Source organism: Podarcis pityusensis, assembly GCF_964106645.2.
Source record: "Podarcis pityusensis genome assembly, chromosome: 12".
Lineage (NCBI taxonomy): Eukaryota > Metazoa > Chordata > Lepidosauria > Squamata > Lacertidae > Podarcis > Podarcis pityusensis.
This window is the reverse complement of record NC_138037.1, coordinates 54,407,986-54,432,325: the sequence shown is the minus strand read 5'-3', so window position 1 is coordinate 54,432,325 and position 24,340 is coordinate 54,407,986. Positions and strand designations below refer to the sequence as shown.

The 24,340-nt window shown below is 42.5% G+C and overlaps 1 protein-coding gene across 4 annotated transcripts; it reads right to left on the bottom strand.

Moving 5' to 3' along the window:
* Positions 1–76: 76 nt before the first annotated feature.
* Positions 77–23,096, bottom strand: STARD3NL (STARD3 N-terminal like). 4 transcript variants are annotated; one of them, XM_080976034.1, is made up of 9 exons: positions 22,914–23,093; positions 15,677–15,973; positions 11,488–11,565; positions 10,530–10,607; positions 9,402–9,455; positions 9,180–9,297; positions 8,200–8,298; positions 1,036–1,115; positions 77–545 (listed from the first exon to the last, which is right to left on the bottom strand). In XM_080976034.1, the coding sequence occupies exons 2-8, from the start codon at positions 15,899–15,901 to the stop codon at positions 1,063–1,065; spliced, it is 705 nt and encodes a 234-aa protein (XP_080832160.1). In that variant the 5' UTR covers positions 15,902–15,973; positions 22,914–23,093; the 3' UTR covers positions 77–545; positions 1,036–1,062. The 4 variants fall into 4 exon arrangements, with proteins under 4 accessions (XP_080832160.1, XP_080832158.1, XP_080832159.1 ...); XM_080976032.1 differs by having other exon boundaries at positions 77–547; positions 1,040–1,115; XM_080976033.1 differs by lacking the exon at positions 22,914–23,093 and adding an exon at positions 17,762–17,782 and having other exon boundaries at positions 77–547; positions 1,040–1,115.
* Positions 23,097–24,340: the final 1,244 nt, after the last annotated feature.

Sequence of the window (24,340 nt, the reverse complement as noted above, 5' to 3'; positions counted from 1 at the left end):
ATAATAGTTTATAGTTCTATTTAAGAGGAGGCAAGGCTTTCTCTCACATGTTGAGAATGTACACCACACAAACACATCTTATTAATGTGTTCCTTTAATTTACAAGGAGCGCTTATCTCCATCTTTTTTAAAAAGGAGTTAAAAAATAAAAAGTAAAATGGACGACATTAACAATTTTGTGAATCCAATTCTTCATTAGACGAGACTTTCATCATAAAGTATTACTTCATATACTATTACATCTATAGGTTAGATTCACAAGTACGCCATTCTCCAGTGGCTTCCTGGTCATTAGAAAATGGGCATCATCAAGCATCATTGATACATTACACACAAGCACTTTTTCCTATTAGGCATGATTCAGTCATTCTCTCATATGATATACAAAATTGGTGAGGTATTAACAGAGCCCAGGGATAGTTTCCCTTGATAAATAAATAAATAAATGTTTCTGCTATGAGTTCCAATAATAAGTGAAACATAGTCATCATTCATTACAGTTCCAAGAGTAGCAAATTCTGAGTAATTCCACATTCTGGTTTTCACTCTGAAATAGAAAGCCAAATATTCAAATGCAAGACAGCCAGCAAAACTGAAACACCCCCACACTTAGAAACTGGAGTTAAGGAGCAGGGAACCTTTTCCCAGCCACACCTGTTTTCTCTGCACAGGGGCTTGCTGGATAGAGGAACATTCAACCACTGGCTGAAACTGTACAGTCAGGAGCAGGTTTATGTGCTGCTTAATTATGTAGTTACATGATACCCAACTGTATCTTGTACCTAACCTCACGACCTGTATCTATGTCTTCAATATAAGACAAATTTATTTTCTTACTCAACAGGGCAAGTAAAGTGCACAGAAACAAAATGCTACAGTGAAAATTGGTTCTGTAGTAGTATTTGGGGTTTAGCAATCTATAGTCTAATCTTCCAGCCAATTGTATAAATAATACAGCATGGGGCAGGAGAACATGCAGGTTACAGCTGCTAAATTGTGGACAAACTGTTGACCCAGTACTTCAAATGTAAGAACTTACCTATTATTTTTTTGTCATATTTGCTATACAACAGGTTTTTCACTGTCCTGTTTTTCTTCAGATTCTTCATCAGATCCTTAAAAACCCAAATAAAAAGTTATAATGCAAAATGAAGCTCATAATGATAATTTTTTACATTATATATCAATCAACATGGGGAAATACTGTACTGGCCTGAATATAAGCCGCACCTTTAAAATTCAAGAGGAAAAAAGAAAAAAAAGACCGCAGGCACTCACACCCGTACATGGCAAATGTAGAAGAAAATCCTACGGGTACCATTCCCCCACACTCCCGGGCTACTATCTGGGGAGGGGCAGCCGCGCCGCTTTGCTGGCGGCCTCCCCTCCCCCCTCCCTTACGGAATGTGCACAACAAAGAAAAATAACATATTAATGAGATACTGCAGAAGTCCACTACAGCAAAAACCATGGTATTGTGTTAAGGATTCTTTCCTTATCCCTACACCAAACAGTGAAAGTGCTCACCACTATGATTGGTTTGAAAGCAAATCTCTGGTTCTTTGAAAAACCCATCTGAATGCATAAACGGCAGCTCTCTGGAAACATTACTGGCACAAACTTTATGAAGCCTCAAAAATATATCCTGGCACCAGCCTCTCATTTGAAACCAAAACACAATTCTCATGAAATATATGGTGAAATAAAAAAGCCAGAGAGTTGGACTGATATATATTGTACCTGCAGCACCCTAAATCAAAAGCTGGCCTTGCAGTAGCATAACTAATTTACAAATGCAAAAGTTTAGATTTTTATAAGGCAGGTCATGTGAGTATTTGGGTTTCTTGGAATTATGAACATATAAATTAAGATGGACATGGTAAAGGCATTCTAGTTTCTGGAATAGGGCAAACATGGTTTTTTTAAAAATATCCCTAATATACTGAATGATTTTTCTACTAGTGGATGAGGAAAGGACATAGCTCAGCAGTATAATAAATGTTTTACATGCTGACTACTGACATCTACAGTAAAAGAGTAACAGGATCTCAGCTTGAGACCTTGCAGAGTCACTGACATTCATGAGATAGATGGACCAATGGCTACACTCAGTACAAGGCAGAATACTGAACTGACTATATGTTCAGAATGATAATAGGGATCCACTTCCAGCCCCCAAGAATGGAACAATGATCTCTCTTGCGGGAGAGTGGTTAAGTAATTCCCTTAAAATCTACGCAAGCATCAAGTTATGTATCTGCAATAATTTTATTGTCTTACAGAGAAAATCAGCTTCAGTCCTTCTGTATACCAAATAGCGTTTAGAAAAAGTATTGTTTCTTCAAAGTCAGAATGACAGCTACAAAATAATGATCTTTGATTTGTTTCAGCATAACTGCGTCCCCTACCCCTGCAGTAACTGAAGCTCCCAAGAGCCTAATGCTCATCACTTTCTTTGCTCACCACTAGATGGGGCTAAAAGAAAATTAATTCCAATTTTATTTCCTCACAATTCCTCAAAACAATCCAAACTTCACTGTATTACTGACAGTCATACAGCCAATACCGCCCATTTAACAAACATACATATTCATGACAGAACACAGAGGTAGCAGACTGCTTTGCAAACCTTTTAAAACTTGTTTCGACTTGCACCCTGTTAACTTTCTTCTCGCACTTTTCTCTCGGACATCAAGATGGGAGATCATCTTTAACCTATCCTCTAAGACTTCAACTATCCGTCCAACTTCCTAGAGACTGCAATCTACTCCCACTATAAATAAACTGGCAGTGATCTACCCATTGGATTGACCAGAGTTGTTGAGCTTTTTGGGGGGAGGCGTCATCAAAGTTTGTTTGTTTGTTTTTTGGTTGATTGCTGAAGATCATGCGATCAACCAGGATCGACCAGGAACAGCCTGTGATCAACCGGTTGGACAAGCCTGCTCTAAGAGAACAAAGGAGCAAGCATGGCTGCCTTGTTCTTCCCTAGATTAGTTAGACTAGAACCAGAAACTGTTTGATGCAACAATAAATAACTTTATTTTCTTACCAACAAGTATCTCTTTCTGTGTGTGCGCACTTACAACAGGTAAAATTTACTCTCTAACCAAGATTCACTAGCTAAATGCTCTGTATACTAAAGGATTTGAAAACGTAACTGACAGTATTGTTCCAAAACCTATCCAGTCCAGCATCCTGTTTCCCATAGCAACAAATCAGGTGGCTACAGAAAACCCATGAGCAAGGCGTGACTCTTTCCTGCTCTTGTTCAGAGGCATGCTGCTCTTCATACTGAAAGTAAAATATACAGCGGTACCTTGGTTTATAACCATAATCCATTCCGGAGGTCCATTTGTAAACCAAAACAGGTTGTAACCCAAGAAAAATATTTTGTTTGTAATCCAAAAAAAAGGGGTTGTAATACAAAAAAAGGTTGCAAACCGGGACACGCACTTCCGGGTTTGATGTGTTTGTAATCCAAAACGTATGCAAACCAAGATGTATGGCAAACCAAGGTACCACTATATAGCCATCCTGACTGCTGCCCATGCCCACGTCACCACTGGCTGCTGACGCTCGCTGCTCCTGCCTGGGCACACGACGGCCTAACCGAAAGGACAGGCCAGGACTGCTCCTTCCACCCCAGCCCTGTTTTGCTCAGGTTAGTGCCACGACCTCCTGGCACATGAGGGTAATGGATTCCCCAAGAATTAATATACCACAACTTCCAAAATACCATTTTTACATGTGGTGTCCTCCCCTTCTTTCATTTCACGGAGCCACAGGAACCTTTGCGGCCTACCTGTCTTAGGAGCTATGAGACAGGAAAATAAAAGCAGAGGAAGAGGATACAGATAGGAAATGTTCGGGAATCCCAAAGTCTAAACTCAGAGACCCTGGCTTATGTCTCGCAGCAGGACTCAGGATACACCCTGGACCTCAACCTTCCTCTGTTCCCTCCCTGTGTCAAATTAAAGATTGTTAGCCCCCTCGGGGCAGGAACCTCTTTCTCAAGGGTCACACGCAGCGATGGTGCAAAGAAATAACACAAAATAAATCTTGCTAAGCTCCTGCCCTGTGCAAGCTGAAGTCCACTAGAGGCCTTTCCCTTAAAACCAAAGCTGTGTACACACTATCCATAGGGGCTAAGTCCACAGAGCTGCATTGCTGACAGGCAGGGGCTTGGACCTTAGAAATGCAATTGGCAGAGAGGGCTCTGTGTGAAGTCCTTTCCCCTGCTCTCCTGGAGAGAAAGGAGCATGGTGCACTTTATGTTCCCCCCTCTTCCTTGGACCCATGTTGGATGCAGACATGCCTCTTCCGCATGTGCCTGGCCTTGGTTATGTAAATGTCAGTTTTGTTACAAAAGTTGGGTGCTGCCAAACAAAACTGACATTTACATAACCAACGCCAGGGGGGTCCAGGCACTCACCCAGGGTCCATGTTCCTTGGGAGACCGGAGACACAGAGACGGTCGGAGCTCCAAGAAATATGCTTTATTCTCCTATTGCCACTTTCCGTCTGCATGGAGAGAATCTATATCCGACAGCAGTGTCTTGTCAAGAGGGGCTTGTTCTCCACAGCAGGGCAGCCCTAGAGTCCAAGGCCTCTCTCCCTGGCTCTCCGATGGGCCATCAACCCCTTTTGGCATGTTTCTGTCTCTATCCCAAGTGAGGCCCTGGCTTGGAAAGAAATTGGAGCCTGCACTTTCTCACTGACCTCCAATCTTCCCTTCAATACTTCAAATCCTTAAAATTCTACCATTTATTAATCTCCAGGTTTCGGGGTGTCCCCTGCAAATCCAGAACAGTATTTTGCCTGCAGTTTTTACCGCTACTGTTGCTGTGAATCAATGCATGATAATAAAATATGGCGTATTTTTAAACTTCTCAGCTTGCTGCCTGATTCTTTCTGAAGTGAACTTGCTCCAAACAAGGTTTCACAGCCTAACTCCTTGGTTTTGCTGCTAAAGAGGGGATTTTAAAACTCTGTTCAGCTCACATTTGTGGGTGTCTGGAGAAATAAATTTCAATTAATGTATAATCTCCTTCCTGTTAAAACCCATTCCACACAGGGGCAAGATCCTGAAACTTTGGGAAATTCTCTTTAAAAAGATCTAGAACGTGTTTAGGATCAATGAGTGTGTATGTTGCCATTTTAATGGAACGACCCTGTGATTTCAAGATGTGATGTGAACACAGCCTTAGAGGAAAGAAAATAAAGGCATGGAAAGGCCATATGGTTCAACCTTGTAAGCAACCAGATATTCACAACAGAAAATATAATCTGGGGGGACCACAGCTGAGGACCTGCCAAGCTTTCAACATCTGTGGACAAGTCAAGCCAGGGAGCCAAGCCACATGCACCAGTGATGCATAATAATAATAATAATAATAATAATAATAATAATATTTCTATGCCACTCATCTCCTCTGGGTCTCAGAGCTGCTCCTACCTTCAGAGTTCCTTCTCATGGTCACTGATGGGCACACTTGATCCTACTACTGATGCTGAAGAGCTGCCCAGCCCAGCTTCATGTCCCCCACCAACTGCCCCCCTTCTAGAACCCACTGCTCTCAACTGACTCTCAACAACCTCCCCCCCCCCGCCCAACATTCCTCTCCCTTTCTAAGCCTCCTCCAACCTTCTGTCTCCACCAGAATTCCACTCTCTCTCTTCCCCCCTCCCTCCCTGCTTGACATTCACTTGGAAATTCTAACAGAATCACTTTAATTACCCTATTGCAAAAAAGGGAGGAAGAGGATACAGATAGGAAATGTCCGGGAATCCCAAAGTCTAAACTCACAGACCCTGGCTTATGTCTCGCAGCAGGACTCAGGATACATCCTAGACCTCAACCTTCCTCTGTTCCCTCCCTGTGTCAAATTAAAGATTGTAAGCCCTTCGGGGCAGGAAAAGAGATGGAAAGGCCTGGAAAAAACCGGAAAAATGGGGGGGGGACACCAGGTTTCCCCCCATTTTTTCCAAAGCCATTTTTTTTCCAGAAAAATAGAAAAAAATAGATATACTTTGAATATTACACACACTATCCCCCCCCCCATTTTTCCTTAAAAAATGGCTTTGGGGGGAGAACGGGAAAAACCTCCCCCCACCCTCAATTTTTCTGTTTTTTTCCAGGCCTTCCAGCACCCACACTTTGGAGCTCCCTGCCAACTGACACCAGGCAGGTGCTCTTACTGTACTCTTCCCGGCAACTGCTCAAAACATTTTCGTTAGTGCCAGCCCATCTGAACACGTAGAAGCTGCACGTGATTTACAGTGGTGCCTTGCAAGACGAAAAGAATCCGTTCCGCGAGTCTCTTCGTCTTGCGGGTTTTTTCGTCTTGCGAAGCAAGCCCATTAGCAGTTTAGCGGATTAGTGCTACAGGGCTTAGCAGGCTTAGTGGATCAGCTGATAAGCGGCTTAACGATAAGCTGATAAGCGGCTTAAGGATCAGCTGATAAGCGGCTTAGCATCAGCTGTTAAGCGGCTTAGCCATCAGCTGATAAGCGGTTTAGCGGCTTGGGAAAAAGGGAAAAAGGAAAAAAAAACCTGCAGGAACTCGCAAGACATTTTTGTCTTGCGAAGCAAGCACATAGGAAATTCGTCCTGCGAAGCACCTCCAAAACGGAAAACCCTTTCGTCTAGCGGGTTTTCCGTCTTGCGAGGCATTCGTCTTGCGGGGCACCACTGTACTTCCTTTTAACCACTGTTGACTTTAATCATCTTTTGAATACTCTTAAATACTTGCTTTTAACTGTGTTTTATCAATCATTTTAATGTTGTGTTGTATATTTTTGTAAACTGTTTAGAAAGCTCTCTTACCATCATGTGGTTATAACATATTAATAACAAATTCAATTTTAAAAACACACACATTCCTTTTCCTTTCAAACAGAGTTGGAGCCTTAGTGCAACATACTATTCAGTAACTGGATGTTGATTCCTTCCGGGCCTGACATGCAAAAAATTTGCCTTATGCTGTGCCCGGCTGTCCTCAAGTAGAGATGGGAAGGCCTAGAAAACCCCCCAGAAAAAACAGGTTTTTCCTGTTTTTTCCCCAAAGCTGTTTTTTTTAGAAGTCCATGAGAAAAATAACAAAGAGGAAGAGGAAGAAGAAATGGAAAATGATAGTAGTTCAGAAAATGAGAGAGAATAAACTGCATGTATATGTTTTGTCTTCTGTTTGGGTTTTTTTAAGCACTACTCAAAAGGTAGAGCTTCTATGGAGCTTAAATACGGATAATCTGATTATTATTTATGTTGATGGTTTCTTGCTTTTTTGTTGCTTTTGAGGGAAAGGAGGGTGGTTACCTGTTTTAATGCAAGCATAGTACTTTTATATACACTGTGTTTCACACACTGAACTCCCCCCCCCCCAAAAAAATTCCATTTTTTTCTGGGGGGAAACGGGGCGGGGGGGGGGCATTTTTTTCTCATGGCTTCAAAATTTCCAGAAATTTTACATCTCTACTTGGAGCCATACTTTCCCTCACTAAATCTGTCTTTAATTCCCTTTTAAATCCATCATTACATTCTGTGCCTGCAAATAGTCAGTTTAACTATGCATTTTGTGCAAAAGTACTTGAATCCAGTATTAGCACTTGATCCCAGTAGATGTCAGATAATTTTTCTAGACCTTACAGATTTTGCTTTAATCATTACTGACTCTAGTTCAGTATTTTATTATGGTTGTGGATTTTTGGATATTTTATTGAACTAGTATTGTAATGGCTGGTTGAAATGCAGGATACTGTACAAATATCATAAATAAATGCAGGTGCCAACTTTTAAATTAACTTATTCTGACTGCAGGCCTTCAAGTTTTTTTGACTACAATATTTAATATTTATACAGTGGAACCTTGGTTTAAGAACAGCTTAGTTTATGAACAACTTGGATTAAGAACGCTGCAAACTCAGAAGTAGGTGTTTTGGTTTGTGAACTCTGCCTTGGAATAACAACATGGTTCGCTTCCTGCTGAGTGTGTTCTATTTGTAAATTGAGTCCCCCGCTGCTATAGGAAAGCACGCCTTGGTTTAAGAACGTTTGGTTTAAGAACGGACTTCCGGAACAGATTAAGTTCGTAAACCAAGGTACCACTGTAATCAAAAAGAATGAGACAATTGAAATCTGAATAAAATCAATCCCTAAAGTGCCATGCATTATCTTGATCTGATGAAAAGCCTCAGTACCTGCTTCAGATTCAGGTGGGGAATAGAACTGTCCATCAGAGGGGAGTCCCGAGTGAATAAGAGCAGCTCGTTCAGAGGCATCCTGCACCAACAGTAGTCCTAAAAGGAAATGAAAGCATTCCATGACTACAGTATCTTTCAAAGGAAGTGTCCAGCTTTTAAAATCTAGGGCTGTGCACAGTCCCCCAATTTCTCTGCGGCTCCAATGGGGGGGGGGAATCAGGCCAACCCACCCCGAGATACGGGTCCCAAATTAGTTTGGGGACATGGCAATGTTTAATTGGGGCTTTGGTTATTTTAATGGGGGATCAATTCTACAGGGTGGCCCTTTGCAAGCAGCTTCTGATTCCAAAGAAGCACACAGGAAAGATGCTTCAATCCTGTGAGGTGCAGCTTTGCAAGTTATTTATCTGCAGGGAAGCCACCCTGCAAAGGAACACCCTGCGCTGCTCAAGATTGTTGCTGCCGCACAAAAGCTGTTGAGTGGAGGCATCAATCCCTTCAGGGTAGGGTGTACGGCAGGAAGGAGAGTCAGGTGGCATCAGGCTCCTACCTTCTCCTGGGAAGACACAACTGGAGGTCAGGTAGATGTCAGCCTTTTCATGGAAAATGCCATGCCTTGTCTCTTCTTTATGCCTGATACCCTGACAGCGCTGGATCCCTAAGTCAACAAATCTGACTCACAGTGATATGTGGCTATCTCAACCCAACTCATCCAAGGCCTGAATCCCTTTGGTTTGGGATTTGGGTCTCACCTGAATTCAGTGCACAGCCCTTAAAAAGAGCAGTAACAGCAATAATCTTTAAATGTCCTTCTTGTATGAATGTATTTCAGGGAAAGTCATTATAACAATTTTACTCTGTGGATACCACTCTCCCTCAAGCCCTATGTAAGAATATTGTGTACTTGAAGTTCCTTCTGTTTATAAAGTAAAGACGCTTCCTGGGGCAACTGCTAACTGCACTGTAAAGAAACTTACTGTTTCCTTCTTCTGCTTCTTGTGGTAAAACTTTGAAGTCTAGGAACCAGGTTTCAATCCAGGCAAGAATGAAAGATATGATGGGCAATACATAGCCAAAAGCCCCTTGAGTTAATAGCTTAAAGGGGATACATGAAGAGGAGAGAGAACAAGTTATGTCAAAACATCTCACAGCAAAACAGTTACATGATATAAATTAGAATTCACTGTTATAATCCATACCTTGGACAGAATTACTTTTGCTAATAAAAAGGCACTGGTTACTGCTGTTGTAAACTGAAAGAAATAGTAAGAGTTATGAAAGCAACAAATTACTTTTGCAATCCATAGCACGACACCATAACAGTTAACCACATAACTACAATTGTCCTCATTAAGCTCTAAGCAATACTCAGCAATCTCACTGTTTGCTAATGTTATGGCCACAGGGTGTTTAATAAATGGGCAGAGCAATCCTACTAAGTATAGGAAGCTGGTAGAATTTACTCTGACTTAAATTCAGACGGTTTAAATTACCCCTACTACAAGCTCCATTCAGGGGCAGGACTACTGCCAGCTGAGCCAGCCTAAGCCTGGCAGAAGAGAAATGGGCCTTTAAAATAGTTTGAATTATAACATCATTTTTGCCAGTGATAAGTTCCACCAAGTTGCTATGTCAAATGACTGAGCTGAAAGTTTTAGAAAAGTCTCTCCTCATTGCACCCGCAGTGTCACGTTTTTGCAGCTTCCTTCAGCTTAAGTTCTAACAGCTGAGCCCCAGCTGAGCTGGGATGCGGGAATTTAAGTAAGCATAGCCCCAACGGAGTCCCAGCTCAGCACAAGAGCTTCCTACTCTAAACTTGCTCATTCTGGCAGATCTTGTGTTTGGATTGTGTCGTAAATGGTATTGGCCAAAGATTAAAAAATACTTTCCATACTTCTGAGTTTCCCAACAGAGGAATTTGCATCCACAGGACACCCACAGAACTTTGCTCACCATTTGAAAGCATGTGTAATTTGCAATATACTATATGCATTCCCACCTTGTGAAAGTAAATCCAACCAATCCAAACAACCAATCAATCCAAGCATACAATTTCTCTTCAAATTCCTCAGAAAACAAATCTTTAACACAAAGAGTTGGGCAAAGTTGATGCCTATCTTGCACATAACTGGTAGTCATGGCTAACTAAGTCCCTTCTCCACTGACATGAATTTGCACATTGTAAGAGTTATGCAAGAGGAAATCTTTTTGTTAGCTAGTGCAAATGCAAGTAGAACACGAGAGCTACATCTCACCCACCGTATCATCTAAATACCATTTTTCAAAATCTTCCAACTTTTAAATTTAATTTGAAGTCTACTACTTACAGCTATTGCCCACCAGTGTTGAAGTCTACACAATGCATATGCAAGTATCAAAATCATAAACCGAAAGACTGCCAGGAGCTAGAGAGGAAGGAGGAGGGAGAGAAAAAGGCATTAAGGACATTTTTTAAAGGAACAAAATAATAATAATCAGAAACTAAAATTATATACAGTGGTACCTTGGGTTACATACGCTTCAGGTTACATACGCTTCAGCTTACAGACTCCGCTAACCCAGAAATAGTACCTCGGGTTAAGAACTTTGCTTCAGGATGAGAACAGAAATTGTGCTCCGGCGGCACGGCAGCAGCAGAAGGCCCCATTAGCTAAAGTGGTGCTTCAGGTTAAGAACAGTTTCAGGTTAAGAACGGACCTTCGGAACGAATTAAGTACTTAACCCGAGGTACTACTGTAAGTGATTTCTGCACAATCTAGACAACAACAACAATTTTCTGTGTGACACACTGATTTTACAGTTCTCCTCCTTTCGTTTTCATGAAGTCACTGGAACTGCATTTGAGCAATACTGCTGAGCAGTGTTTCGTCTTCAAGCGGATAGAAACTTCATTAAGAATAAGAAAATTCTGAGAGTGTAATTGACAAATATCCTGTCCGCTCTTAGAAACAATTTTAGGTATCCACTTCAGGCAAATTTCACAAGACTACTTTACATTATAATTACTAATACAGTGGTACCTCAGGTTAAGAACTTAATTCGTTCCGGAGGTCTGTTCTTAACCAGAAACTGTTCTTAACCTGAAGCACCACTTTAGCTAATGGGGCCTCCCACTGCCGCCGCACCGCCAAAGCACGATTTCTGTTCTCATCCTGAAGCAAAGTTCTTAACCTGAGGTACTATTTCTGGGTTAGCGGAGTCTGTAACCTGAAGCGTATGTAACCTGAAGCATATGTAAAGGTACCACTGTAAAACAGAATTAAGACACAGGAAGCAAATACTTACGAAGATATCAAAGTACGAAGAATGGTAGTCATACTGGAGGACTTCTTTTTCTAATGTTTTCTCAATGCCTCCATTTACCTACAGAAAACAGAATTGATCAAGCTATTAACATAATTAATTTTCAATTTTTGAAAGCACTTCAGCAGAGTTCTGTGGTTCTCCTTTTCAAAAACCAAAACCACATGGTACAAAGCAATTCAAAACATACATACAATAAATCACTTGGGTCCTAACAATATAGCAGAACCGAGTTGAGAATAAAACCAAAGAGACTCGTGCAAGCAGTCTACTCCATAGCTGTCAAGTGTCCCTTATTTGAAGGGACAGTCCCTTATTCCAGCGCCATGTCCTGCTGCTGTCCCTTATTGATGGATGTCCCTTAAATGATGTCCCTTAAATTTCAAAGGAAGCAGCTCCTCTCCCTCCCTCCCTGCCGGCCAGGGAGGAGGGAGGCTCCAGCTGTGTTGCTTGGCTGTGTTGCTCACCCAATAAGAAGTCTAAGAACGACTGGGGGGTGGAGCTTGCATGCCTTGTGTGTGGCTAGTTAATGCAAACTGAGGGGTTTTTTGAATGCTGGACGCCATTTTGTTGCACGTGCTGCTGCAAACTTTGCAGTGCAAAGCCAGGCCAGGGAGCCATCTTAAGTTGAGGCTGCATAGGCCTTGTAGTGCATGTGATTCAGATTCTATTCAGTTGAACCTCTGGTTACAAAGTTGGTTGGACAGTGTTCTTGAAGCTACCAGCATGAGTTTGACCAGACTGCAGGAGGACAGGAAGACTGAAGTGCCTGGAACAGGTGAGGCTGCAGGTCCCTTATTTTGGCGGCTGGTCCCTTATTTTCAAGGCTGCTGGTCCCTTATTTTCAAATCTGCAAGTTGACAGCTATGGTCTACTCACAGGAGCGATGTAAGATGGGAGCCACAAACACATGAGTCACAGCTCCATTTCCATGCAAAGAAAAACTGCAACAAGATTTTTACTTCCAAGGAATAAGAGCTGCAAATGTGAATACAAGTTCACAGTTCCATTACCCTTTTTGATCAAGCAGACTACTGTATAAGCAGCACAAATCACCCCCGGAATACGCCCACCCTGGCATTTTAACTTCAATCATACTAGAGATCCAAGGCTGAATCTCATATGCAAGGGTCACAAACATTAGTGCTTTGCTTATCAGAAAGAAGGAAAGGCCTGCCATGTATACACACAATTCACCACTTTCAACACCATTCTCTTAATTATGGCAATTTACAGCCATGCAAGTGAACACAGACTTGTTGTGTAACCAGCTGCATTAACAAAGCAGTTCAAGACTTCTACCAAAAATCAACTACTGTGAACAGAAACTTATCACAATGTAAAATAAAGATCACTTGCCAGCTACCACTAGAACATGCAATTAGAAGTCATTAACAGGAAATGGACCTAAGGGTTTTTAACTTTGTATGTCAAATTTATTCCAATTTTAGCAGAAAAGTGTTTTGTCTTTAATAATTTATGAATTAGGTGAAAAGTAAAGTTTAAAGGAAGCAATACCATTTTCCAATTTGTAAAAAAAAAGAGGGGGGGGGGAATTACAATGCAATTATATACGCTGAAGCAGCCCACCAAGATATATCCAGTCCTCTGAGCCAGTGTCATACAATGCTAACCATGCAAGCAGAAGTCCACATTCCAATTTCCCCTCAGCCAGCAACTCAGGAGGTGGCTTTAGGTGAACCACTTTCTCAGCCTTAGCTACTTCTACCAAACAATGATAACACCATAGCCCTGTCAGTTTGGTTGTTATTAAGATTACAGAGAATGTATAAGATGTACTCTAAAACACTACAGAAATGCCAAGTAAGATTACTAGCTGGGAAATGCATTCCTGGAACTTTATATACAGTATAAATACTTTGCTAAACTGTTTTAATCCAGAACCAAATGTTAGATGAGATGCTGGAGTTCTATGATCAGAATTTATGAGAGTGGAAGGTGGGGGTATCAGATATCATTCATTCTTTTAACATTTCCCCTGCTTTTTGCTCCATTAGAGAAAATGTCTGTGCGCCCAAAGAAGGAGAAAGGAGAGCATTTTTAATCAGGAAAACAGCACAGAGGGGAAAACCGAACTCCCCACCCTGCAATGCATTCCTACTTCAGAGTGCCCCAAACCCACAGATTGGCCCCCGTTTAGATTTAATAACAAAGTATGAATTGGCTTAATTGCTGCTGGTTACAGACAGATTATACAAACTATGTAGAAAGATTCAATGCTCCCTTAGTATATTTGCTTTAATACATGTACAGGTATAACAAGCTAACTGGCTGAAAGTTCTCATATAAAAAAAATCCTAGTGTTGTTCGCAGACAAAATCAAACTTCTTCCACACCTCTTTCTTACCTAGGTAAATAAATAAAGAGCCTTTTCCAATACTCCTTGCATATTTTAATCAAATGAGTAGGCTGGTTATGGGACGCGGGTGGCGCTGTGGGTTAAACCACAGAGCCTAGGACTTGCTGATCAGAAGGTCGGCGGTTTGAATCCCCGTGACGGGGTAAGCTCCCGTTGCTAGATCCCTGCTCCTGCCAACCTAGCAGTTCGAAAGCACGTCAAAGTGCAAGTAGATAAATAGGTACCACTCCGGCGGGAAGGTAAACGGTGTTTCCGTGCGCTGCTCTGGTTCGCCAGAAGCGGCTTAGTCATGCTGGCCACATGACCCGGAAGCTGTACGCCGGCTCCCTCGGCCAGTAAAGCGAGATGAGCGCCGCAACCCCAGAGTCAGCCACGACTGGACCTAATGGTCAGGGGTCCCTTTAGGCTGGTTATGAAGCCAAATTTTCAATTATTCACAAACACACCATGCTCTTGTATGAGCAGTTGGCCTACTGCGTACCCAACATTTAAATTACTAGGCTCTTACAAAGCAGCACTGGTTATAAAGGCTACAGATTTATAGCCAACTGATCCAAGAGAAATAAATAAATAAAAATTAAAAATTGGCCAGCAGCACCTTAGAGACCAACTAAGTTTGTTCTGGGTATAAACTTTCATGTGCATGCACACTTCTTCAGATGCACACAAAAGCTTATACCCAGAACAAACTTAGTTGGTCTCTAAGGTGCTACTGGACAATTTTTTAAATTTATTTTGACTGTGTCAGAACAACATGGCTACCTACCTGAATCTATAATCCAAGAGAGTTTACAGAACAGAAATTCATAAAATTCTGGCATCATGGTGGCTCCCTGATGAAAACTCTGATATGTAGGAACATGGTGGAGTACCAGCCTACTTGAGCACTTATACAGAAGGTAGTAATGCAGGTTGTACCCAAACGGAACCTAGCACAAACTGAAGCCATCTCTGCTTACACAGGTGATCTGTAGCTGCAATTCATGCCAACCTCCTCCTCCGTATCTAATCTGTTCACTCTTTTCCCATAAGTCCCTCTAACCTTCCAGCCTCACTTTTCAGGGGCAGGGTGCAAAAGCCTTTTTCTGCTCACAATTTGTTGGATCCAGGCCATTCTGTCAACATCAAAGGCTGTTGGAAAATGTTTATTCTACAGTTTAGACAAGCCTTCCCCAACCTGTTACCCCCAGCTGTTTGGGACTACAATTCCCATCAGTCCCAGTCACCACACAAATCCCCAATCCTTCAATTGGCTAGAATAGAATACTTTGTTCAAGTATAATTTCAGGGGAGGGATCCTGTGGTTGCCAGAGAAGACCTCTTTGGACACAACAAGTGCTTTTTTGTGGGGGGGGGGCGTGCTGGGTATGCATACCACTAAACATTTTGTGAATCTAAGTTTGGCCTCATTGAGGGGCAGTATTTTAATATGGGTACGAAAATGAGAGTACCCCTAAACTTTTTTTTAGAAAAAAAGCACTGGGCACAACACTGGTAAGCCATGATGTAATCTGCATCTTAACATTACTGTTTCAATTATATTTCACAGTCGAATGCAAAATGTTCTTATTTATTATTCTGGACATTCTTACTCATCTGAACTGAGAGTGAAATACCTTCCAGAAATGGTTGAAAAATTCAGTGCAATCTTACACTGCTGAACTGGTTCATTTTGTTTGTTACAACTCATAAATAAAATTCAGTTTCAAGATACTAATTTAGCAAAGACTAGAGAAGCTCACTATTCTGGATCCAACCTTTTGTCAGAAGTACAGTTTGAAAGACACTCACATTTAACTCTATTATCCACAGCAAGGTTATAAACAAGAGGTCAAAGGTGACAAACAAACAGAAAGTCCTTCGGACATCAGATATGCCTTTTTTCTCTCTGCTTTCATAAGACTCAATTCTTGCCATTAGCTGTGCTGGGTTGATGGAATGAACATCCCGTAAAGAAGGATGAGAGCTCAGACTGCTGCCATGGGCATTTTCTTGATCGTCTAACAGCCGACTCATCCTGTCTTTGGTTACAGCAGCTTTTTTCCAGTTTCAACATCACTATCAGGCTTATCCATATACGAGATTTCTCTAGAAAAGAAAATTCCACAATTAGTCATGTCAACATGACCATTATTAATAAAGAAGCCCTACTTCATCATGTAAACACATCACAACTTAATAAAAGTGAGCTCAAATGAGTGACATGTTGCCAGGCAAGTATAAGGTGGGGAGGAAGTTCTGCATTCTTGGGGGACAACCTAAATATGAAGAAGCCTGTAAGACTGCAGATTGGGGGGGGGGGGAATTAATGCTGGAAAAATGGCACCATGAACTTCTACAACCTACAGAACACTGGAGAGCACAGAAGAAAATGCTAAAGTAATTTATTATCCGGAGAAGTAACTTCTTGATCCAAACTGAGCAGTTGTGCCTCCTCCAGGATAGAATTATCGCTGCCTAGAGAAATCAAGGATTCTAGTGTAGCTGTGGTTGTACATCACTGTGTTCACATTCCCCCTCACACACACCAAAAGGTAGCAACCATTTCTAACTCAATTTTTATTTAATCTCCCAAAATAATTACTAAGAGCTTTAAAACATTTTTAAAATGCCACTTCAATACCATTAATATTATACTCATAGTGCAGGCTGGGGAAACTTGACTATGAAAGAGGGACTGACAACAGTCCAATGTACAGTGGAACCTCGAGTTGAAGACGTAATCCATCCCAGAGGCATGCCTGCAACTCGAAGCGTTCACATTCAGAAGTGCTGCGTCTGTGCGTGTGGCGCAATTTAGCACTTCTGCGCAGGTGGCGAAACCCGGAAGTAACTGTTCCAGTACTTCTGGGTTGCCACAGGGCGCAACTTGAAAAGACGTAACCTGAAGCCGACGCAACTTGAGGTATGACTGTAGTGCACTGTTTTATTGCAGATAAGAGGTGGATCAAAAAACTATTTGAAAAGCAACAAAGAAGAGAAAGAATATTTTTTTAGTCCCTATACCAGTTCACAGTATCCTGTAAGTATGCACTAGTAACAGAAAACTGTGCACCAAAAGATTTTTTGAAAAAAACAAAACACTCCCAGGTTCAGGGTTGGCAGCTGAAACAGCACTCCTGTTAGGAGCTGGGAGTGCACTGCAACATTTTGTTACAGGACAACTTGGTATTCTTCTATTCCTACATTTATGGAACAAAATATTATTTTTATGCTTTTCTCCCCAGTGTGATCATTACAACTTCAGGGAAACAATGTTTAATTTTTCATACATAGTGTAAGAACAGACAAAATAACTGCACCTCTGACATAACTGCTCAATGACATTGTTTCTCATATCCAGCCTGTATAATACTGGAAGTCTATTTTTAAAATATATTTTCCAGTTGAAGATAGAACCTTCTGTTAATCTGGACCTTGCCAGGCCTGCAGAACCAGAAACTACAGCAATCTGAAAGCACTTGGTGGAGCAGCCACAATAGATCACAATAGGCGGAACGTACAACTTTGTGTCATTTTAGTGCAAACTGGTGGGAACTTTGTGTAAGATTTTGCTGCCTGCAATGTGGAATCTTGGCATCCTGATGGATAAGAATAAAGGTGGAAGAAACAGCAATGAAGCCAAAACAAGAGGAAAACAATAGCATGTTTTGGCAAGCCAGTGTTAGAGTATTTTGAAGTGCTGTGCATGGAGAAAGGCAGGTAAAGGACGGGCCTCAGGTATACAATTTCCTATTCAAGGAAGGACTATTCAATATTTTGCACTAACTTCCTCATTCATCTGGACATACCAATATAGTGCAGGTGATAAATATTAAAGGACAGCAGAGTTAACAAGTGGGTAGCTAAGCCTCATTGCCTAGATTCATGACGTACCATAGCTACTGGGATGTGTCTTGATACTCAGCTGCATACCTTTCCTGGTGTTTCACTTGCAGCTAGGTGAGATATGAGAGTAGCATTTTTCCAGTTCATTATGTATTTTCACATTTGAAAATGAGTGGAGATTAATTCATTCTTGAAGTTCAATATTAATTTATGTTTATTGTATTAATGCAACCATTATATATAAACAGACCTGAGGGAACCAAAAATGAATTATTTCCTTCTTATTCAAAGAGACTCAAACACCACTAATAAAAAGACTACAGAAGAAACACTACTTTCCACATGCCACTACATTTGTCAAGTTACATATTAACTGTCTGAAAAAAATGCAGCCATGTGGGTTTTCTCACTAATTTATATTTTAAAAATTCAGTTAGCATTGGGAAATTTTCAGATGCACTAGAGAGTGATCTAATTTAGCATGTTTATTTCCCTGGTATTTATAAACAGAGCTAAAACCATTGAATACCAACCATGCCTATTATTGTATTTGCAGTTGCCATCCATTCATTGTTATTAAATAACTAGCAAATAGAAAACTTTCCACACAAAAATAAAGCACTGGAAAATTAATTGTCCAAAGCTTGATACCTAAGCATGATACCTAAATAAGGTGACAGTATTTTAATTTCTTATTGCTTATTATGAAAATGGATACATAGAGAAGGAAGAAAATCTTACCAGTAGTTACTGTCAAGTCACTAGATAAATTTTACTATATACCAGACTAGAAAAAATTCAGGTGCCTTATTCTCTAGATATCTAAGGGTTTTCTGCAATTTAAAAATAAAACAGAGTGAAGCAAGAGAGGGGTGGTAATAGGCTAGAGTGTTAATGAATTAAAGAGAATGCATCCAATGAAGTAAATGGAGAGAGAAGTAAACTATAGGTCAGGATGTGGAATCAGAAACATTTTTATACACATACATTTTTACTAAACAGGCAACTATTTAGCTGCATATCTCATTATGTAAGTAAAAAACAACAAAAATACATACCATTATTAAAGATATACTCCTCTCCAAATTGGTATACATTGGAAAAGATGGAAGATACATCTAATATCTATTATCAAGAATGCTTACAGCATCATCAAGTCAAATGTGTAATAAAGTATGCTGTTTACATTATAAGCAGAGAGTACATTTGCACTGTCAACTCATCACTAATCCCAAATGTAAAGAAAAGAACTTCAAGTATTTAGGAATCTTCTAAAATACTGAAATGTTGTGCCTATATTTTGCTTGCTGACATGATTTATTTATTTTAAGCCTTCTTTATGTCACTATCCAATATCCAAACTCACTCATAATCTTACTGGGCATGCCATTTATCTCAGTCTGTTTTCCACATATATAATGGAAATTAGTGGCCTATCTTTGTTTCTACCAAGTATGACAAAGGTGGAGGAGTGATTTGCATGTTTACTCGAATTCAAAGTAAATCCTGACACTTACCCTCAAGAAAATGTGCATAAGATTGTCGCTGTAACCTATCAAGATACTTTTTCTACCACCTTCTGCCAATTCTCTATTCAGCCCTTAAACTGGAATTCAGTAGCTGAATACCTACATGGCACCACCTCTCTTCCTTCAAATGCCTTTTCAAAACCTGCTTTGGCATAAATGACAGCTTTCCAACAACAGTGGTACCTTGGTTCTCAAACTTAATCCGTCCCATGAGTCCGTTCGACTCCTGAAACTGTTCGAAAACCAAGGGACAGCTTCCGATTGGCTGCAGGAGCTTCTTCAACTCAAAAGTCACGTCAGATGTTTGGCTTTTGAAAAATGTTCGCAAACCAGAACATTTACTTCTGGGTTTGCGGCGTTCAGGAGCCGATCTGTTCGACAAAGAAGCCATTCAGGAACCAAGAAACCATTGTAGTACTCATAATAAAATATCCCTATTTCCTCTTTCAGTTATAAAAAAAAATCTATTTGTGATTATCAAAAAGGTTTACAAGTTGAGTAAGATAATATATCATCTATAAAACACCACATTCAACCAAATAAAAGAGCAGCACGTTAATACACACACATAACAGGGTTTTTGAAAAACAATTTTCTCCTGAAGTCTCCCATATAAAACTTACAGTATTTTTCGCTCTATAAGACACACTTTTTCCCTCCTAAAAAGTAAGGGTAAATGTGTGTGCGTCTTATGGGGCGAATGCAAGCTGAACAGCTATCCCAGAAGCCAGAACAGCAAGAGGGATCGCTGTGCAGCGCTCCCTCTTGCTGTTCTGGCTTCTGGGATAGCTCCTCAGTCCCTTCCCCCACCTCCCGGAAAAGCCCCCAAGAGCCGCATGGAGTGTGTGTGCGGCTCATGGGGGCTTTTCCCCGAGGAGGGAGAAGGGCAGCCCGTCAGTGACGAGTTGCCCTTCTCCCTCCTCAGGGAAAAGCCTGCAAGCGCCACACACACGCTCCACGCGGCTCTTTAAAGGGAGCGCTGAGCAGAGCCTGGGATGCATACAGGCTCTGCTCAGCGCTCCCTTTAAAGAATTCCCCCCCCCCCCCCCGCATTCCCTCTCTAAAAACTAGGTGAGTCTTATGGTCAGGTGCGTCTTATGGAGCGAAACGTATGGTATCAGAACATGAGGTCAACATTTATGACCCTGCCCTCTGTTCTGCAACCATTAAATGTTCCGCGATCAGTACAAAATGTTTGGCAAGTGTTCTTCTTCAGCAGTCTAAAGAACAACCTCTTGGGAAGAACAGTCTAGCATTATAACTGGCTCATTTCCACAGGGCCATCAAGAGTCATCTATTTAGAGTGTCTGTTTAGACAAACTACAAACAGTAGAAAATGTTTGTCCTTGGCTTACCCACATCATTTGTTTGCCGGGGGCAGGGGAAGTAAGTCACAAGTCCAGGTTTGCACAAAAATGACAAACCAAGCACTTCAGTTTGCTGCTCTCAGTACACAAAAGGGAAGGAGCAAAGTGGGGACTTTCAGTGGATAGTGCTAATTCATGGTAAACTATAGTTAACCATTAAATATGGGTTAACATTATGCAGACCAGGCTACTGAGGCTGTGCTATAAAATTCAGTCATATGTAATTTGGTACATAGTTTTACAATGAAGAATGTTAAAAGCCTGTACTTTTTCAGCATCAGATTCTGCTCCACTCTCCTCCCAACTTTAGCTAGGTATTGGTCTCCTCCCAATTTAACTAGTCTCAGAAAACACCTGCTGCCCCATCACCATATTGCATAAGTATCACATGCTACTGCAACAATTCTTCCATTCAAATAAGTAACAGTCCAGCACCATGAAGTAATTGCACATCTCTATCCATCTCTCAAATACAAGTCTGACAGACAGACTGCAACCTCAGAACATCATACTTTAGACATGATCTTATCTATTTATAAATATGTGGAATTTTTTCAGATTCATTGACCTACTTATTTCACTAAGCAGATATACATGTTTACATACACTACTGAGGACAGATGAGTCATGGACTATTAGGGTTGGGAGTGCCTTGAAAGATAAAAGCATTGTCTAATACATCTTTCATGCCCTTAAGCAACAGAATAATTTACTGTGCAATTTTACTTTTGACACTACTTGGAAGCAACTCTTATCCTTGCTCCTCTGGGGATCAAAAAAAGATAAAATTAGGCAGACTGACAGAACAGTTCTAAACCCTAATTCTTGCTATTGGTGGGGGTTGTTATGATGGAGGTGACATCATAATTGACCTCTGTCAATTTCTGCTGTCCTCTGCCCTAGCAGAGGGGTAAAGGACACCACTGCAGAAGCCCCCTGTGTGCAGGAAGCTACTACCAGTGGTTCTCCCACTGATGGTAGCCTGAGGAAAGCCTCAAAATGAGGTATTTTGGTGTGGGGCACCAGTGGCATTGGATCCTTGGGGGCCCTCAACTGCAGCAGCCTGGAGCTAGCATAGCACAATGTAAAATAAATCCAGTTCCCACTTTCTGCCATGGTTGGTGCAAGTGATGCATGGGCTTCAGATGCACAGGTCAATCTCCTATTTCACCACGGACCTTCCTAGCTGGGGATCAGGATTGCTCTGTAAAGTATGAAGTGCAACCTCATTTGTAAGACTTCATGCAATTATATTTTAAGACGTACAGTGGTACCTCAGATTACAGATGCTTCAGGTTACAGACTCCACTAACCCAGAAATGGTACATCGGGTTAAGAACTTTGCTTAAGGATGAGAACAGAAATCGCACGGCGCAGCGGGAGGCCCCATTAGCTAAAGGTTAAGAACAGTTTCAGGTTGAGAATGGACCTCCAGAACGAATTAAGTTCTTAACCCGAGGTACCACTGTAATCCAAAAACACAAAGTATGAGCACATCAAACTCATGTTTCATACAGGAATCCTCATCAGTGATCTGCACTAGGTTGGTGGTTTCTACACTCCATTCAATGTGTCAAACAGCCCTTAGAAAAGATCCAAATCATCAAGATAATCACGTTCGGATGATACAAAGTTTTAAAATAGGCAGTTAAAAACCATCATCCGGAGAGCAGCCTACTTGAAGAGAACGCAAGCAAAACATCTCTCAGCCAAGTTACAAATGACTAATTTCCGCAGCGTCTGCTGGCTGAATTCAAGACACAGAGGCAATTCTGCTATTATTCCCTCAACCCCATTAATTGCGACAACTCACAAAACCCAGATTCTTAAAGCAGTGGGATGCTGGGAATTTAACGACACATTCTGTATTTTGTGTGTTTGCATTTCCAGTGCTCTGTTATTTCGAAGGGTTCCTGTAAACTGCTTTGGGCACAAGCCCCATGTACAGCGGAGTACAAGTCAAGCCCATGGGTCCATCCAAGCCCCTTCCCACGCGGGGGAAGGGGAGACAAGGGGGGAAGGGGGGGCGGCGGGAGGCAAGAGGCCGAGCGACACCGGGAGAGGTGAAACATGGGGCGGGGTCGGTGGGTCCACTGGCGACAGGAAAGAGGAAGGGAAACCGAAACAGGGAGAAGGGACGTGACCCGTGAAATTTAACTTTTGCTATCGCGGGTGGGGGGGGTGAGGAAAGGGCACTAAAGCGACCGCGAAGGCCGGGCGGGGCGAAGGGGCCTTCTCGCCGGCGCCGGGAGGCGGTGAGGGGACTCGGGCGTCGCGCAGGACGCGGGGCTGAGGGCTCCTTACCGGGACGCGCCGCTCTCGCTCCTGGCCGTGGTGGGGAGGGAGGGTCAGGCTGGCGGAGGAAGCCCCGCCTCGGGCGGCTCCTCCCGCCCCGCCCCGGCCGCTCCAGAGGGCGGGCAGAGGCGAGGCGACGAGCGGCCGCCTCCCTTAGCAACGGCGAAGCGGGCCTGGATTCTGAGGCGGAGAGGGGCAGGTGCGCGCGCAGCGGCGGATTTACCTCAGCCCGAGCAGCCGAGGGGAGTGGGCGGGGCTCGCGCCTCTGTGCCGCCCTGCGAGCCAGGGGGCGGGGCCTTGGCGGAGCAGGTGCAGCCAACGGTCGCTCTCAGCGGATGGGTGGGAGACGGTTGGTTGGTAGCAGCCGGGGGTGGGCGGGGCCTACAAGGGCCTGTGTGACGCAGGCGGCGCTCGTCTTCGGAAAAACGCAGCCTCAGGGCGGGGCCGCCGGAGGGCTCCGAATGTTGACAGACTCCCAGCATGCCCTCCGCGTGGACTTTGCCGGCGGGGGCTGAAAGAATCATAGAGTTGGAAGAGACCACAAGGGCCATCGAGTCCAACCCCCTGCCAAGCAGGAAACACCATCCGAGCACTCCTGACATATGGTTGTCAAGCCTCTGCTTAAAGACCTCCAAAGAAGGAGACTCCACCACACTCCTTGGCAGCAAATTCCACTGTCGAACAGCTCTTACTGTCAGGAAGTTCTTCCTAATGTTTAGGTGGAATCTTCTTTCTTGTAGTTTGGATCCATTGCTCCGTGTCCGCTTCTCTGGAGCAGCAGAAAACAACCTTTCTCCCTCCTCTATGTGACATCCTTTTATATATTTGAACATGGCTATCATATCAACCCTTAACCTCCCTTCTCCAGGCTAAACATGCCCAGCTCCCTTAGCCGTTCCTCATAAGGCATCGTTTCCAGGCCTTTGACCATTTTGGTTGCCCTCCTCTGGACACGTTCCAGTTTGTCAGTGTCCTTCTTGAACTGTGGTGCCCAGAACTGGACACAGTACTCCAGGTGAGGTCTGACCAGAGCAGAATACAGTGGCACTATTACTTCCCTTGATCTAGATGCTATACTCCTATTGATGCAGCCCAGAATTGCATTGGCTTTTTTAGCTGCCGCGTCACACTGTTGGCTCATGTCAAGTTTGTGGTCAACCAAGACTCCTAGATCCTTTTCACATGTACTGCTCTCAAGCCAGGTGTCACCCATCTTGTATTTGTGCCTCTCATTTTTTTTGCCCAAGTGCAATACTTTACATTTCTCCCTGTTAAAATTCATCTTGTTTGTTTTGGCCCAGTTCTCCAATCTGTCAAGGTCGTTTTGAAGTGTGATCCTGTCCTCTGGGGTGTTAGCCACCCCTCCCAGTTTGGTGTCATCTGCAAATTTGATCAGGATGCCCTTGAGTCCATCATCCAAGTCGTTGATAAAGAAG